The sequence below is a fragment of the Podarcis gaigeae genome (genome assembly GCF_964106915.1).
Source record: "Podarcis gaigeae genome assembly, chromosome: 4".
In the NCBI taxonomy this organism is placed as follows: Eukaryota; Metazoa; Chordata; class Lepidosauria; order Squamata; family Lacertidae; genus Podarcis; species Podarcis gaigeae.
Genome location: NC_139677.1, coordinates 39,232,029 through 39,248,308, shown reverse-complemented (window position 1 = coordinate 39,248,308; position 16,280 = coordinate 39,232,029). Strand labels below are relative to the sequence as shown.

At 37.8% G+C, this 16,280-nt stretch overlaps 1 protein-coding gene across 1 annotated transcript in view; it reads left to right on the top strand.

Annotated features, from left to right (window-relative positions):
- The window catches only part of ANOS1 (anosmin 1), an 86,540-nt gene that overhangs the window by 59,640 nt on the left and 10,620 nt on the right, over window positions 1-16,280 (top strand). Inside the window, exons 6-9 of the mRNA XM_083734374.1 lie at window positions 106-235; window positions 10,471-10,676; window positions 11,873-12,017; window positions 15,027-15,170. Of these exons, the coding sequence (XP_083590500.1) occupies window positions 106-235; window positions 10,471-10,676; window positions 11,873-12,017; window positions 15,027-15,170 (625 nt within the window). The remainder of the gene's footprint in view (window positions 1-105; window positions 236-10,470; window positions 10,677-11,872; window positions 12,018-15,026; window positions 15,171-16,280) is intronic.

Below are 16,280 nucleotides of genomic sequence, written 5' to 3'. Positions count from 1 at the left end.
GACCCAAGGCTTCCGCCTTCCTGAATAAACGAAGTATAAGTGAATACAGGATTCACTCACTCAGAGTAAACGAAGTCTCTGTGTTAACCTGGTTTCCTACTGCAGACTACAGAGGAGAGAATACAACTGTCCGACATCAGGCCAAGCAGGTGGTACCAATTCCGAGTGGCTGCCATTAACGTGCATGGAACTAGAGGCTTCACAGCTCCTAGCAAACACTTCCGCTCTTCAAAAGGTTGGTGCCAACATTGTGCATATCACATCTGTCTTTACCTGAAATTCAACCCAACCCTCTACATTTCTGTGGTTGCAACTTCCCAACAGGTGATTCTTCATTCATTGAATCATTGCCTTTATGAATGGCTTCAAGGTAGTTATCATTTTCTTTTTAAAGGTGCCATTGATCCTTCAAGCAATGCTGTAACAAATAGGCCTCCCATTTCAGTTTCTTTGAACATTATCATTAGTAATAACAACTGAGATTTCTTTATGTATTTGTGCAACATGGAACATCAAATGTGAAAATAATCTGAGACTGTTTATCTGCTGGCCCGGTCAGCGTCTAATACAGTTTGGGTTATATTTGAGCTTTACTAGTGATTCTGACTTCTTGCCATTGTAAGAAAACAGTTTTTGAACATTTAGAATTTCATTTCCGTCTCTTATTTGCTTCTGTTTATGCTGTTACTAGGATGCAGCATTTCTATCTCATTGTATGTTGCTTTTATTTTCCAAACACGTTTCATGACATAATCATGTTTTCACACATAAACAATTGCTCTGGAAAAAAATGAAGACATACTTTCTTTAGTGTGTGTAAATTCTGGTTTTCTTTTCTTTTAAATTAGGAACATTTAATAATCCACTAAACTTTAAAAACACTAGAGTTACTGGATTAGTCTAGTCCTTAACAAGAGCCATTCAGCTTCCTCTGGTTCATAAGTAAGTTCCAAAAGGAAAAGTCCCAATGTCTCTCTGCAAATAATACCTTAATGCTTATAAAATATATATTTATAATCCAAAAATACACTAAAAAGACCTGTTTCATTTATGGTGTACTGCTACAAACGTTCTGATAGGGTAATAGTGCTATTATGTGAAACCCTTATTATATTCAATTCAGTGCTACATTAAACTCAAACTGTTGTGTGACTGTCCTGGTGGTCCAACAATATATTTTCTGAGTCCATGGCCAATTCACTCAACATATTTAAAGTGTTTTTAACACAAACATTATTAAAATCCTTCAAACAACAAGCAATAATTATTGGACAAAGTTGTGATTACTTCCTCAGTTATAGTATCTTAGAGTGGCTCCATTCTTACAATTGATAGTGATTAGTTGCTATTAATTTTTAACTCTCAAAGGAGGCAAATTTTTATATGCTTTGAAATAATGATGACCTTTAGGGTGTGTTTGTATGTGCCTGTGTGTGTGTGTGTGTGTGTGTGTGTGTGTATTTTATATATATATATAAAATGCCAGCCAGCCAAGGTACCACAAAAAGTTTATAATTTGGTTAATATGTGTATTAAAAAAAATTGGTGTCAATACTAATTGAAGGCTGACATTTTATAATCTATTTCCTCTTTCACAACTGCAAAATGATATATTTTTTGAAAACCTGAAATCATAATCCTGCTGTCCCATAGTAGATTTCTTTTCATGTAGCGAATATCATATTCTGAAAAGCATGTGAGAACCTATCAATAGACACTAGGAAGTGTTAATAGGTTTCTCATTCCTCTGGTGTTAGCAGGCTCTGTTGTCACAGAATGGGATGCAATACAAATGAACAGATTCCTTTCCTGCTGCCTCAATCAGGATAAAATTTAGGTGAAGTTTAGAGGGAGTAATAAAGGCTTGCACTGTCAGCAAAATTTGTTGTTACCGTGTTCCTTTAATGATTCCCACACCGTCTTGTTTGCTTTTTAAAATGGCCTCAGACAGATTAAATTGTCTCTTTTAAAAAAAAAACTTGTTAAAACAAATGAATTTATTCGGCCATATACCTTAACGAGAACATATATGCTGAAGTATCAGCATGGAATAGAATCCCAAATCAACAATGCTTGCATAATTACTGGGGATGTGCAATCTGAAAAAAAGCTGAAAGATCCCATTCATATTTCATTTAATAATTATGAATGCTTTGTTTGAAGAGAACACCTTCACACATATAGTGGTATTTGAAAAGGTTTCCTTGGAAAATGGATCAGTAAACAATTGGGGGGCCCTCCCCAAGAGGTTCACAAAATACATGTTGGTGTCAAGTGAGTGGCAGGGGACCCCTATTCCTTCCTCCATGGTCGTCAAACACAGGAGTTATTAATTCCCAAATAGGGCTTAAATACCTCTTAGTCAACTGGAGTACTAAGCATTGCTAAATAACATATTTGATGAAAAGCAATTTGAATTCTACAACTGCAACAAACAATTGCTTTTTACTTGTTCATCTCATTCACAGGTACATTAACTTAGCCAGTTTTGTAATACAGCTTTTAGATCTACAAGAGTTATATTTAGTAGGATTGACAGAGATAAACTTGTGTATTCTATCATAAGTTGCTTTCAACATAGGCTTTATATAGTGATACCAACTTGAGTCAGGCCAGAACTTGTTTTTCTAGTTTAATAACAGCTTGGAACTCATCAAATAAGAGAAAGAAACAGGGTTGTGTTTTAATTTACATTTTGTTTAATCTTTACTAAATGATACAGCTGCTCTTATTGACAGTTGACAGGCACAGACTATCAGTATTGTGTGTGAGCAACATAGCGCTTCATTCTCATGCATACAGGTGTATGTAGGCTACCAGTGTGTGTTGGTATTTATTGCATATATATTGTACTTTGAGAAGTAGTAGTAGTAGCAGCTGTGTTTTTGCAAACCCATCTCCTTTGCACATGTGATAGCTTATAGAGCTGGTTATACATATTTTTGCATTATGCTTTTTAAAAATCACCTTAATAGAAAAGTACATAATTGAAAAATTATAGCAGAACTATATATTGCTCTAATATGAGCTTAATTTTCAGAAATTGCAGGTTCAAGGGCTCTAGCAGTTGAAAGTCACAAGCCCTATCAAAGTTTCAGGATTTATATATTGTTATTTTTTTCTAAATTATGACATGAAGAGGTATAACATGTAGGAAGGGCTGTTCATTGGTTTGCTTCATTAAGGTTAACCTGATCTTTCATAAAGATGTTATTGACAGCTTTTTCATTGTCACTGAAATACTTGACGTTTTTCCTCATAGGTGAAGGTGAACTTGGCAAATTTAAACAAAATGAATCTTAGCAGTTCGTTTCTTATACAATATGGTTAAGAGGTTCAGAAATTCATTACAATACTTTTTATGCAATGCTAGTATGCTTTTTGTTGTTGTTGCTAAATTTGTATTTTATGGTCTTGGGTGCAATCTAGATAGAGTTAAGCATGCTTGACTCCCATTGCAGTCATTGGGGTTCAAGCTCTTAACTGTGTACTTAAGCACCATTGACTGAAACCTAATGGAATCTAAGCATTCTTAAATTTCTGGATAACACTGCATTGCTCTTATCTCAAGAACCATAGGTGCAGCAGAAGGCAGTGAACACTCTACTGTTCTTGAGGTTAACAGTATCCAGTTGACATTGATATATTGCATGTATTTCTTCTTGAATGAAATATGTTGTCCCTCACATTTTGGATGCAATCTGTTTTGGGTTATATCTGAATCTGTACAGGAGTTCTGGATCAGGATATTTATGTCTATATACTCAAGTAGCAACCACCTCTTCATTCTGTTTCAATTGATGCAAGAGGAAAGACATCTTCTTACAGCTGACACAATAAGCTCCTAGAAGAGTTACTTTATATCTACCTGTCTCAGATTTTTATTTATCCCACATTACTTTCAAAGCAGCATACATGGTGTGTCTTCCCCTCACCCCATTCGCATCTAGTGAATTGCCTTTAGTCACTGCTTTTGAGAACAGCTTTCAGCTACCTGGAAATAAATCTGGGAATACAGCACTTGTTGAAGAATGATGAGAAACATAATGGATAGAATGAAGAGGAAGATGTGTGTGCTTTAATGCTTGTTGAGACAGCACAATTTTTGTACATAGTTTTTGGGACTTGAGTACTGACTTAAGTAAAAAGCAGGTGGGGATGTCGAAAAAGCAACCCCATCCCAGAAATCAGGCATGAGTTTTGCCATTTGGCAAGATGACTTTTATAATAAGAAAAGGACACGTGCCACTGAGAGTTAAGTACATACCTGCAGATTAGTTGTAAGATTGAATGTGACCTTAAATCTGTTTAGTGTTCTCTGCACTATGTTGAACGCCTGTACAATGCCATGGTAGCAGAACCAAAATTATGTCCTATCAACGAACAGATACGTATTCTTGTCCAAAAGTTGGAAACAGATTTTCTTTACTAAGGTGAATGGTGTTAGCATTTCCTACAAAATCAGGAGTAAGTGAAGCGGGCAGTATTGTTTTCACAGGACATAAGTGCCCATGCTGTATTGTGATTTCATGCATACACATACACAGAGTGTTTGTAAAAGCAGAACAGACTCCCACTGGTAGCAATAAAATTCTCTCTGCTGTTCCTTTGGGGCCAATGAATTTTTTTTATATTGTTGCACAGCTGGTTTGTATGTGCCAATTCCAGTGGGCAAAGCATATCCCTTTGTACATGCCATGAAGCTGTTTAATAATTGGAAACTTGTCTGTGGTTCAGGTTCAATGGTCCTTTAAAGAGTTACATTTTTTTTAAAGAGAGAGCCGTGGGTGATCCCACCTTAAATTAGAAGAGAAAAGCACTCTCATCTAAAGTGTAAAAGGATTTTGAATTTATAGCTAAACCTGCAGTTACACACACAGTTGAAAATGAGTTTTCCAGATTCTTATGTACTTTCCCCCTATGGCACACATTGTGGAATGAATTCATTTATTCTCTTTCTTTTCTCTCACCATTTAAGTATGCTCACCAGTTAAATATGCAACACTAATGTTCATCCAGATGTGATACATTTTCAATGGTAATTTTAGTGGCCTTGGGCAGGTCATGGATTCTCAGGGCAGCCTGGGCCAGGAACCAGGGGTGACTCTGCTTTATATCATCATCTTCCTCAACCTGCTTGGCAATACATGTCAAGACCTCACATCTGGATGTCAAATCTACCTAATCCTCTATGACTTCTCACCTATTGCCTGTGTTGAGAGTTCAGTTTAAGCTATCAGGCAACTTGCCACAGCTCTGTCCACCCACTGTGGAGACCTACTCAGGAATTATTGCAAGCAAACTGAACTATAACCTATACTTACCTGACCAAATGGGGGTAATGTTGGCTCATTATCTCTATAGCCAGGGCAACTCCACCATAGTTGTGGCCCGTTGAGACATTATCAGATGGTTTTATTTGGTTACTTACTAGACACTCTTAGCAAATGAGAAGGTAAAACATCCCTGGATGGGGTTTCCCTAACACTGACTACATCTGGCTGTGTAGGCTACTTAGTCTGCACTATTGTCTCTGTCAGTTGTTTGCAACTAGAGGATTAGCATAGACTAAAACACCTTGCATGCCTGCACCTATTCATGCAGAGATCACTCCTTCCTCACCCTAACTGAACCCACTGGGTTGTGTACTACTGTACCAGCACCAGTCTTCAAATTTACACCAAGAGGAATCCCAACAGTAAAATTTGGGGTCAGGGCTATCCCTTGGATAGTATTTTTTTTTGCTAAATAATCAGTATCCAACTGTTGATCTTTAATAAAACTAAAACTAAACCATGGCTCAAGAAAAAACCCTGTAGGCAGAGTTTGGCTTTGCTTTTGGAAAGGCTCTTCTTTGTCTAGACTGATCAGCTTTAATTCGCAAACCACACTGCCTTCGGCTTCTGTTTGAAGGAGAAGTTTCCATAGACTTGGTGGAGCTGTGTTCAAACTTGAAATCTAGGTTGGAAAAGGAACTGGAATCATGATTTAAAGTTGTAACGAAGCTTTCTGATTAAGGACAGAAATAAATACCTCATGGGCATAGTTTGTTCGGTGCTTGTTAGCCAATTGCTGTATTTGCAGTGTTTTGCAAGTGTGATGTTAATCTTGACTCAGAGGCTATTGCTTTCTGGGAGTGAAAGGTGTTATATCTGTCACATTGTTTAGTCCAAGGCTTGTTCACAATAAGGATAGCTCAGTGAGCTAAACCAAAACCCATCTGTTTATTGTTTGCCTTGACTACATAACTGACCTCCAAGGACTGAATTAAAAAAAGACAAATAACCATCTGTGAACACCCAAACATATTCAGTATAGTTCCTTCACATACAATAGGTATGCTGAATAGCCTCATAACTTGATGGTAACGTAACGTGCAACAGTAGCATTCAAACTAATATTGTGCATGCTTTTCATCTTCTAATGACAGGGCTTTACCTCACACAAATATGCCCATCCGTATTGGGTTTAGAGATGGTGAATGAAGGGACAGATTTGTGGACTGTAAGATTAGGTATTCAAGTTTTATAGAAGGTACGGTCTACCAACAACTACACATGACAGACTCTAGTACTGTCTCTAGTACTGTCTTGGCACAGGTGAAACAGGTGTTGGCAACTTGAATAAAATAATAGTGGGGGCAGGCAAGCCCCACTCCAAATAATCAATTACAAGATACGGCACACGCACACCATTTGAATGGCAATATCCATCAATTGGGGGGGCTGTCCCCCTCAAATATTTTTTTTGGGGCAAAGGGACCTCAGGCCCTAAGGAGTTGGCTTCTATGGAAATGTCTAACCACACTGCTGTTGCCAGATCAGTAAACCTCTTATCAGTGCAGCCCTTTCCTAATGGTGGGCATGGTCTTGGCTATTTCAGAAGTCATTCTGTGCCTTGCCTTGCCTTGCTTGCCTTCCCTCTATGCTTTCTGCAGGCTATGAGGAGAGAAAAACAAAGCAGGATGTGCTGGGAAAATCAAAAGGCATATACCCATTTTACCCTTCAACAGAAGCACAGGCAAATGAAAGGAAACTAGAGGTAAGACAACAATTGCCTGTCTCCTCTTTCCAAAACATAGCAGTTTGCCTGAGGAAAAAAAAGAGAATACTATTGTAAGACAGCTAAACTGTTCTGAGAAGTAAACATCCCCCCCCCCCCATCATGCAAGTAATGTTTACATTACTCAGAAGTGTTGAGCAAAACACAGCAATAAATTTGCTGTGTTTACAACCCAGGACTTTGACTGGTATGTGTCAAGATGGAAGCACATACAATTCAATTTTCTCCCATGAGAATGAATTATTTCATATCTACTAATCTCTAAACAGGAAGTCCTATCTTCCTTAATTGTAGTTGTGTCAGTTTGTATACCACAAATGAGAGGATTTTCAGTGAACTCGTTAATCTTGGAGTTTATTTGATGAACTTAATGTGTCTGGCCATGGACAGTGCATTTGGCATCTTATTTACCATTACAAAAACAACTAAGTGAACTGTGCATTAAATTGAGCAAATGTCAATGTCTATTTTTAAATGTTCAGTTAAATGCAATAACTTTTCTTCTAGCTTGAATTGGGTTCATTTGGCTTACACTTTTGAGAAAATGTTCACTTACAATTCTATTTTTAACAACTCTGCAGAAAACAGTTAATATCTGCTACAGTGATGGTTCACTCACTGCCAAGTAGTAGCTCAAAAAGAAGGATGTACACACACACACACACACACACACACACACACACACACACACTGTGTGAATTATATGCAGCATGTTTTATCATTCTTCTGTTCATTTGTTTCCTATTATTTAACATTGTTTCTAATTTTCTGGGACACATTTTTATTTGTAAATCAATCCGAGTAAGATTGATCATATAAAGGTTGGGGTATAAATGAATAATAATAATAAAACATCAGGAGTATCAAAAGATTTCTTCTAGCAAATGCATTTTTAAACAATGTGGCACTCTCTAGTTACCATAATATTAGTATACACACTGCTTTGGAGCCACTATCTTCCTTTGATTTTGACAAAAGGTGCAAAGGGGGGCTTCGTCTTCTATTAAAGGCAGATAAATATTCAGCACCTTCAAAAGAAAACCATTCCCATGATTCCTTGCCATTAAACTGGTTTTTTAAAAAGTTCACCTCTCACAAATATTTTCTTCTGTTGTGTACACTATTCTTTTCTCTTTTTTATCTCTAGCATAATACATCACTGAAATTTTAAAATACTGGAGAGTGTGCAAATGTTACTTCATTTAGGCTAAATGCTAAAGAAACTAGTCCTAGAGAATTTGAGTTCTCTTTGTATTTTCAAAGCAAATGCATTTTTTGTATAGTGAATATGCAGTGGGGGAGCTTCATGCTCTGGAACCGGGGGGCGTGGCATGGCACACCACCTGCAGGGGCGTGACGCGCATCCTGGGGGCATGGCACGCCACCTGTGGGGGAACAGCCGCGATTGCACCCCACCGGGATCGCAGTGCCACGGGCGGTGCACTCCCCCGTATCCCGAATATGACATTCAAAATGAAGTGTGGTTTTCAAAATACTATAGCAGCATTTCAGTATGGCATAGTAGACATGTGGTTTCTCTCGCAGCTCAATTGGCTGGGGCAACCAAACCGGATAGGAAGGGTACAAATAAAACAACAACAACAACAACAACAACAACAAGTCTATCAATAGCTATACACTTCTTGCCTTCTCAAGATAAAGCTACTATATCATATGCTAAATTACAAGTGCTAGTTCAATCTGGGGGATTAAATTTTCTGAATCTAATACTGCATCATTGGGCATTTGTCATTCCTTAAGCAGTGAGGGGCTGAAGTCGAACTGATGTTAACAATCCTAAACTAGGCTAGTTTTTGATGAGTGGTTAGATGGCATTAACCTCATGTTATCTGGCTAAGGCAGATAGGCCACTTATTACTGTGGCTTGTATAGATATCTTTTTACAGAAGGGGTAGCAAAATCCTTCAGTTTGGGTATGCTCCCTAAAGCACCCCTCCTTGTGCCATGGACTGGCTGGATGCAGAAAAGTGATGGGAGGCAGCAACTGGGGAACCCTCAAGGGAACACCATGGGAAAGAAGGTGCAGAGGTAGGAAAGTGGTGGTCGGATGACAATGTGTGGTCAGAGGAAGAAGGCTCAGACTTGGGAGAGGAGGATGTGTTGGAAGCAGAAGAGGTAACAGGGCTTAGTGAGCAGGAATAGGCTGTGGCAGAGGGCAATTCAAACTTTGAGGCTGAAGCAGAAGCTGGAGAGGAGAGGGGCTAGGAGGCAGAGTTGAAATAGGCTGCTGAAGAATCCAGGGAGTCTCTCCCTCCTGCTGCGACTAGATCCCCTGCCTGCTGGTCTCCCAGACCACACAGAGAAATGAACAGAGCAGAGAAGAGATTGGTTGTGCACAGACAAAGTTTGCAACTGTTTGGGAAAGACCCTGGAAAGGAGGAGCCTTAGAGAGTGGTGCAAAAGCAGGGACCTTCATCCTCACAACTGCCTCACTGGGACAAGTCCTACTGGGATGAGTTGCTAGGATCACTAGACCCGTGCTTATTTGAATAAAGAGTTAACTTCACTGACGCCATGCTTTTTTTATTGCCGACCTAGCCTTGACTCCAGCTCTGATACCCTGTGAGACCTACTAGTTTGGTCTGCAGGGCAAGGGTGAATTCTCTGGCCGTAGGGGCTATAAAATTGCAGTGCAAATTGTGCTGCATGTAAGTTGCATTACTAGACAGAGGGCCTTCTCTCAGTAGTGGTGCCCGCCCTGTGGAACACCCTCCCATCAGATGTCAAGGAAATAAGCAGCTATCCTATTTTTAAAAGACATCTGAAGGCAGCCCTGTTTAGGGAAGTTTTTAATATTTAATGCTGTATTGTTTTTAACACTTGATTGGGAGCCACACAGAATGGCGGGGGAAACTCAGCCAGATGGATGGGGCATAATTAATTAATTAATTAATTATTAATGATAATAATAATTAGGATAATCTAAGGCTAAATGCCAGTTGCACAAAAGTAATCAGAAAGTGATCTTTGAACTATCAGCTTTGGCCTAACAACAAAAATGTGTATTCTGCAAATGGATAATTCTGGCATCTTAGGTTTTTAAAAATATTGAACCTTTTCCATTATGATACTTGGTTCCTGTAGTACATTTCTCTGGATTATTGACTTAATTTTTTTTAATGACCTAATTATTACGTGGTTGTAATTCTTTTTTTTTTTTTTTGGTAAATATTCATACTGTGTATGTTAACTTTATTTTCAAATGAATATTTCATTGAGTTTTCAGTTTATATCAATACAGCACACATCAGAAGCAGCAAAAAAACCAGGTTGTGGTTGTGCTGCCTGATACTCACGTATCTTGTAGCTTGGTATGCACATTTGGATGTTTACATATGTGCAAAGCAACAAAAATTTGCCCTCTTAACTTTACTTCTCCCCCACCAGACCCATCAGCTCCACCTGCGCCATCTAATCTCCGAATTGCCAACTCAACAGTGAACAGTGATGGAAGTGTAAGTGTCAAGATTATTTGGGATCTTCCAGAGGAACCTGACATTCCAGTCCATCACTACAAAGTCTTCTGGAGTTGGACAGTCAACAGCAAGTCTTTTGTACCAGCTAAAAAGAAGAGAAGGAAGACTACAGATGGGGTAATTAAATTTAAAAATGTGACACTGTAGATTCCTTGTTAACTTTGACTTAAGTCAAAGATACTTAACACCTTGACTTAAGATGATACTAAAAAGTAAAGAGAGAGAATATTAAGATGTTGGCTATAATCAAAGGGGAACATAAAAACTTTAAAGAAGGCTATTTATTTTTGTTGTGTGTGGAAAATAATAAAACAATGTTTGATTTCACACCATTGGCAACTTGTGGTTCATTCACTGAAGTAGCAGACACTAAATTTACTGTATTCAGACATTTCCACAGTTGCCACACAGAAACCTGTGTAGGCTACCTTTGACTACATTCACACTGTAGTAATAGAAAAAACAAAATAGCAATATAATAGTTTAAGGTAGTATCTGGTGCCATTTAAACCAAATCTGATTGTGTTTAGTGTGAGAATAACAATAAAGAACACTATAGTCTTATATCACCCCCAAAACACATTTGGGCAACGACTTTCATATGCTCCACTGATTTGGGTTTTTAAAACTAAAACTACAGCAAGGGCAAAAGGCAAAAAAATCGTAAGAGACAGTGTGGGTATGTCCCATTACTTTGCTGAACACAGATGAATTCATGATTCACTGGGACTGTCTGTGCCCTGCTGCAACTAAGCCCATAGGGTGCATTAACTGATTGGCAACTAGTCTTCAGTCTGCATACCTGTAAAGAAAGATTTGACACCTCAGCACATACGGATACATGCTGTAGTAAGCTAATTGTTGCCAAATCTGATACAGCTCAAGTACAATAGTGTCAAATGTACTACAGTGTGATGTAGCCAAATGTTGCTAACTCAACAAAAGAAACGAAGGAAGAGGAGATGGTTCTAGTTGCTCCAGCTCTGAGTGCTAAAATCTAACTACCTTCCAATCCCATTTTTTTAAAAAAACAAAATCTCAGCTTTTACAAATTTTTATTTGGCAAGTCCCCTTGTTGGATCAATGAAATGGCCAGCTTTGTGACTGGTAAATGTTTCCTAACACACAAAGCAATAAAATGTACCTATATTGTAGGCAAAATGGCTGCTTTATTGAATTTAAGTTGGCGTAGAAGACAGCAACAGTTTATCTACTTTCACCTGTTCATTTGATAGAACACACAACTTCTAATGTGATTGTGTTTTAGGAAATCTATCACTGAACTGTGCATATATTTTATTTTTTAATTATAGTCCCAGAATTATGTAGTTCTTGAAGGCCTACAGCCGAACAGTAACTTCATGGTGGAACTGCAGGCAGTTACATACTGGGGTCAAGTACGCCTGAAAAGTGCCAAAGTGTCTCTTTACTTCAGTTCCACTCAGACAGCTGTTAACAGTAAGTGCCGTTTTTAGAAAGAAACCTAACATCTCATAACATTTGCTTAAGGAGCTATCTGTCTATACGAATGTTCTAGGTGACACCTTTGCTACATGTCCAATTCATAGTTTATGCTCTCTGCTCTCCCACATCATTAGCAATCTACTTGCAGCACAACCTTCCTGTGTGTAGAGAATAGTTTGACTGATATAGCTTGAAAATTGCCTCCTCCTTTCATTCAGGGATGTGTGAGTCCAGAGGTGCATTGAAAATGAGTGCCACAGAGGTTAGTGCTGAATATGGTAGCATTTGAAAGAGACTGAAAAACAGATCCTTTGTTTCTTCTGAATTGGGTGCCCTTAGGCACTCACCCAGACATGTGGGAGTTGCTGCTTCTTGTCCATGAGTACTTCTCACATGGCTGGGACCATATTTAAGTGACTAACTACACGGGCAGGACTCAGTCATGTTACACAGTCAGAACCTTCTCCCATGGCAGTGCTGATTCTGTAGTAAAGTCTGGAATCTGATCTGCCTGTGTGGTTCTTCTAGATTCTTTGGAGTTCCAGCAAGAATCTCTGAGTTGGGTAAAAATTATGTGTGTTATACGTCTAGCTCACATTATGTGTCTGGCTCATAGATTATATGTTGTCCAGTGTTAGCTAAATGGAAGGCACTAAGAAGTACTTACACATGGGAATATGTGAACTATTATTCTCTTTTTATAGTTTGTGGTTGTCCCGTGAGAGCCAGTATTGGTCTTCAGTTCCTATAGCATGTACACATGCGGAGCCAATTTAAATGCTGCAAGGAGGCAGGAGATAATTAATAATTATCTACAGTGTACAGACAGCAAAAGCATGAGCATAGCTGTTATGTATTATGAGAGACACTGTGAGGACACATGTTATACAAAGGGTTTCATAATGCTAATTTGTATAATTTATGAAGCAGCCCTGAGTGACGTACGGCAGGAAGACATGTGTCTTGTCTCCCAGTCAATATATTGAGGACATTCTTTTGTAAAGCACCAGTCTCAGTTCTATTTATTTATTGAGGGATTTCAGGAAATACATTATGTAAGGTTAAATATCTGAAATCAAATTGCCTTGTTCATCTTCTTGGCTGAAATGTTTGATGTTTAAGTGGTCACCATCAATAGAGTTTCTTTTTGTACATGTTACGTGTGTCCAACTTCTGAAACTTCATCTAGTTTCCCTACGCACATTAGAAGTGATGGAGAAAAAGAGTAGTTGTAACATTTTTACTTTTTGATGGTTAGCTTCCATTCTCTGCTGCATATCATATTCAATTTGCAGTGTACGAAGTCTTTGCCAGTCTAGCTTCAGTTACCCTAATCTGCTCATGTGAATTTTGTGGTTTCAGTAGTTTATATTCACTCGCTCTTTCCGTTACCACAGCTAGTTTTAAATTCACACCTTCAGCTACTTTGGGACTTTTAATATTTTCTTGACTTTCCTTCTTCCTCTTTTGTAGATCATATTTCTGTGAAATGTGTTATCTGTCCCATCATCCCCCCCAATTGATTTTTATATTTTGGATTGGCAGTTCAGAAGCAGTGTCACAGATCACTTTACCTATTGTTGCCTACACATGACTTGCGAAGGTCTAATCTTTGTAGTCCTGACACTAATAGTGTGTTTTATATTGCAAACAGCCCTGTGAAGGCAGTATAGAATTATTATTATTATTATTATTATTATTATTATTATTATTATTATTATTAACAACTTTTGTGTGACACAATCTTGGCAGGTGGTGGTACTGATGGGTTTAAGGTGACCTTCTTTGTAAAGCTTCATTTTAATAGTTAGCTCATGAGAAACTGGCATGTCCACTGTCCTAGATTAGCTTAACTAGGAATTCTTTTTGTAACTCGTTTAAAGGGATTCTACCTTAAAATGTGTTTGTGAAACACATTATCCTATGTAACACATTCTCCTATGTAACACATTCTCCTATGTAACACATTCTCCTATGTAATCTACAGAACTGATAAGAGTTATCACTACAACTCACTTTAAAAACACTGCTTTAGGGCTGTCTAATATTTCCTGTTTCTTCAGCAAATAGCAGAGAATGTAGTTATGTGAAGTCTGCTGTCCATTTCACCTTTGAGGTTTCCCCCCACATATTCTGTTCCAGTTTAGTTAATTTATATTTTTTGGGTTGGCTCTTGTATATACAAGTTATCGTTTTACTAACTACTGCTTTGGTTGGCTCTATATAAGGCCTAGCCAAATATTGTATTTATTTGAATGTTCAACTATCTGAATAATATGAATTCATAATGGCTGCAATTCATTTTGATTCACTTTGGCTATGAATATATTTCATGATCTTCCAAGGGAATTTTTGGCTTCTTTGAGAAAGAAGCAGAAAATAAGATAATCTGAGAGAGAGAAAAAAGTGTAGGTATTTGGATTTATTTTTTCCAGTTCATTATTTATGTGAAAAGGGAAGACTGGCAATAAATAATAGTATTGTTTGATCATAGTCTTGTGTGTTTATATTTAATCTACATTTGTAGAGATTCCTCCTCAAAATATTGGGTCTGAAGTGTGGGCATGCCCCGACCCAAATGTGCATGTACTCAGGCATACTCGAACTATGTCTTTATGTGGCTGAACAGCTTTTAAATGTGGTTTCATGTAGTTTTCAGTTGTGGCTCTTGACCTCTTCAAATATGATAAACCCTGAATGGGACCGAAGCTGTCAAAAAAAGTTAAATCCAGATGCTTAAGAAAGGGGCAATTTCTAATTCTTAGGATATAGCAACACGACATTTTTATACCATTTTTAACCACAACTCTCTACATCATTCCTCTTCCCCAAGGAACTCAGGAATTATAATTTAATGGGATGTCTTACTGTATGTTTACTTTTCTTTTTTAAAAAAACCCTACATTTATGGAATAATTTGCAATATCCTGTGAATTCAATGGAATCAAAGCAATGCCCTTCACCAATGAAAACACAGATTTCCCACTGATGTTTGTTTTGCAGAAGAACAGGTATCTATAGTTGAGAAAGCAACTGATGCTGCCCCATCCTTTAAAGGAAGAAGACCCACTCGTCTTCTTGAAATCGGAGTGCCTTTTTATCAAGATGATCAGCTTCAGGTGAAAGTGTATTGGAAGAAAACAGAAGGTGGGTAAAAATCTATTTGAAATCCAGATAGGTTCATGGTGTCCAACTACAGAAGGATTTCTGCTAGTTGTACAAAGTTTGATTAGCATTTTAGGAGAAGGATAATAAATCTTCTGGGAATTTGTGATGAGAGCAGTTGTGGACTAAATATACTTTTTGTTACAAGTGAAGAAATTGAAATACAAGTCACAGAACCACATTTTAAATACAGCATCCTTTTGAATTATTTATATTTGCATTGTCCCCACCATTTCAGTGGGCTGGGTACTTATCCAGCTCTCCAACCTACCATATTTTCCAGCAATTTAGTGCAAATGTTGTATTGAGACCAATCACAGGACCTTTTGTGGAAACCCCTTCGCAGCTTTGTCCTACCTCACCAGAAAGAAAGATTCTATGTTTTGATGTGATTCTTTACAGAGTTAACTAGGGTATATGTTTAGTTGTAAAACTCACAATAGAAAATTAAGAGTTGTAGCCAACTAAGTTCTACTCAGAGTAAAACCACTAAAATGAATGAACCTCAGTTAGTCATGTCCATTAACTTCAATGGATTTTCTTTGAGTAGGACTGGCATTGGATAGAATCCAATACATTTCTATCAAAATACAGTATAAGTGGAGGCTACATGTTTAATGTAGCCTTGAATACTATCTGTACTATTGAATATGCACTATAGAAGTGAAAGCTGTTATAAAGTGTTGTAAACTAAAATGCAGATTTAATTAAGCAGTAGAACAATTCTACTCAGTGATTGAATTATAGAAGCATTTTAAAACTAAGTTGTGGATTTAGCCAAGCAGTGCCAGATTTAGGGTGGTGCGGGTGGTTCCTGCACATAGGGCACTGAGCTGAGGGGCGTATAATAATAATAATAATAATAATAATAATAATAATAATAATAATAATAATATTAATATACCTATATTCATATAAGTACAAAAATACTATGAAAATAAGAAATATGAGGTGGGGCATATTTTGTCATCACCCAGGGTGCATATTACCAAAGTCTGCCCCTGAACCAAGCCAAAGTGGACCAGCCCTGTGTTCCTTGGCTTTCATTCATTCTTACTGTTTACATGCTTTGATAAGTGCTGTTCATCTGGC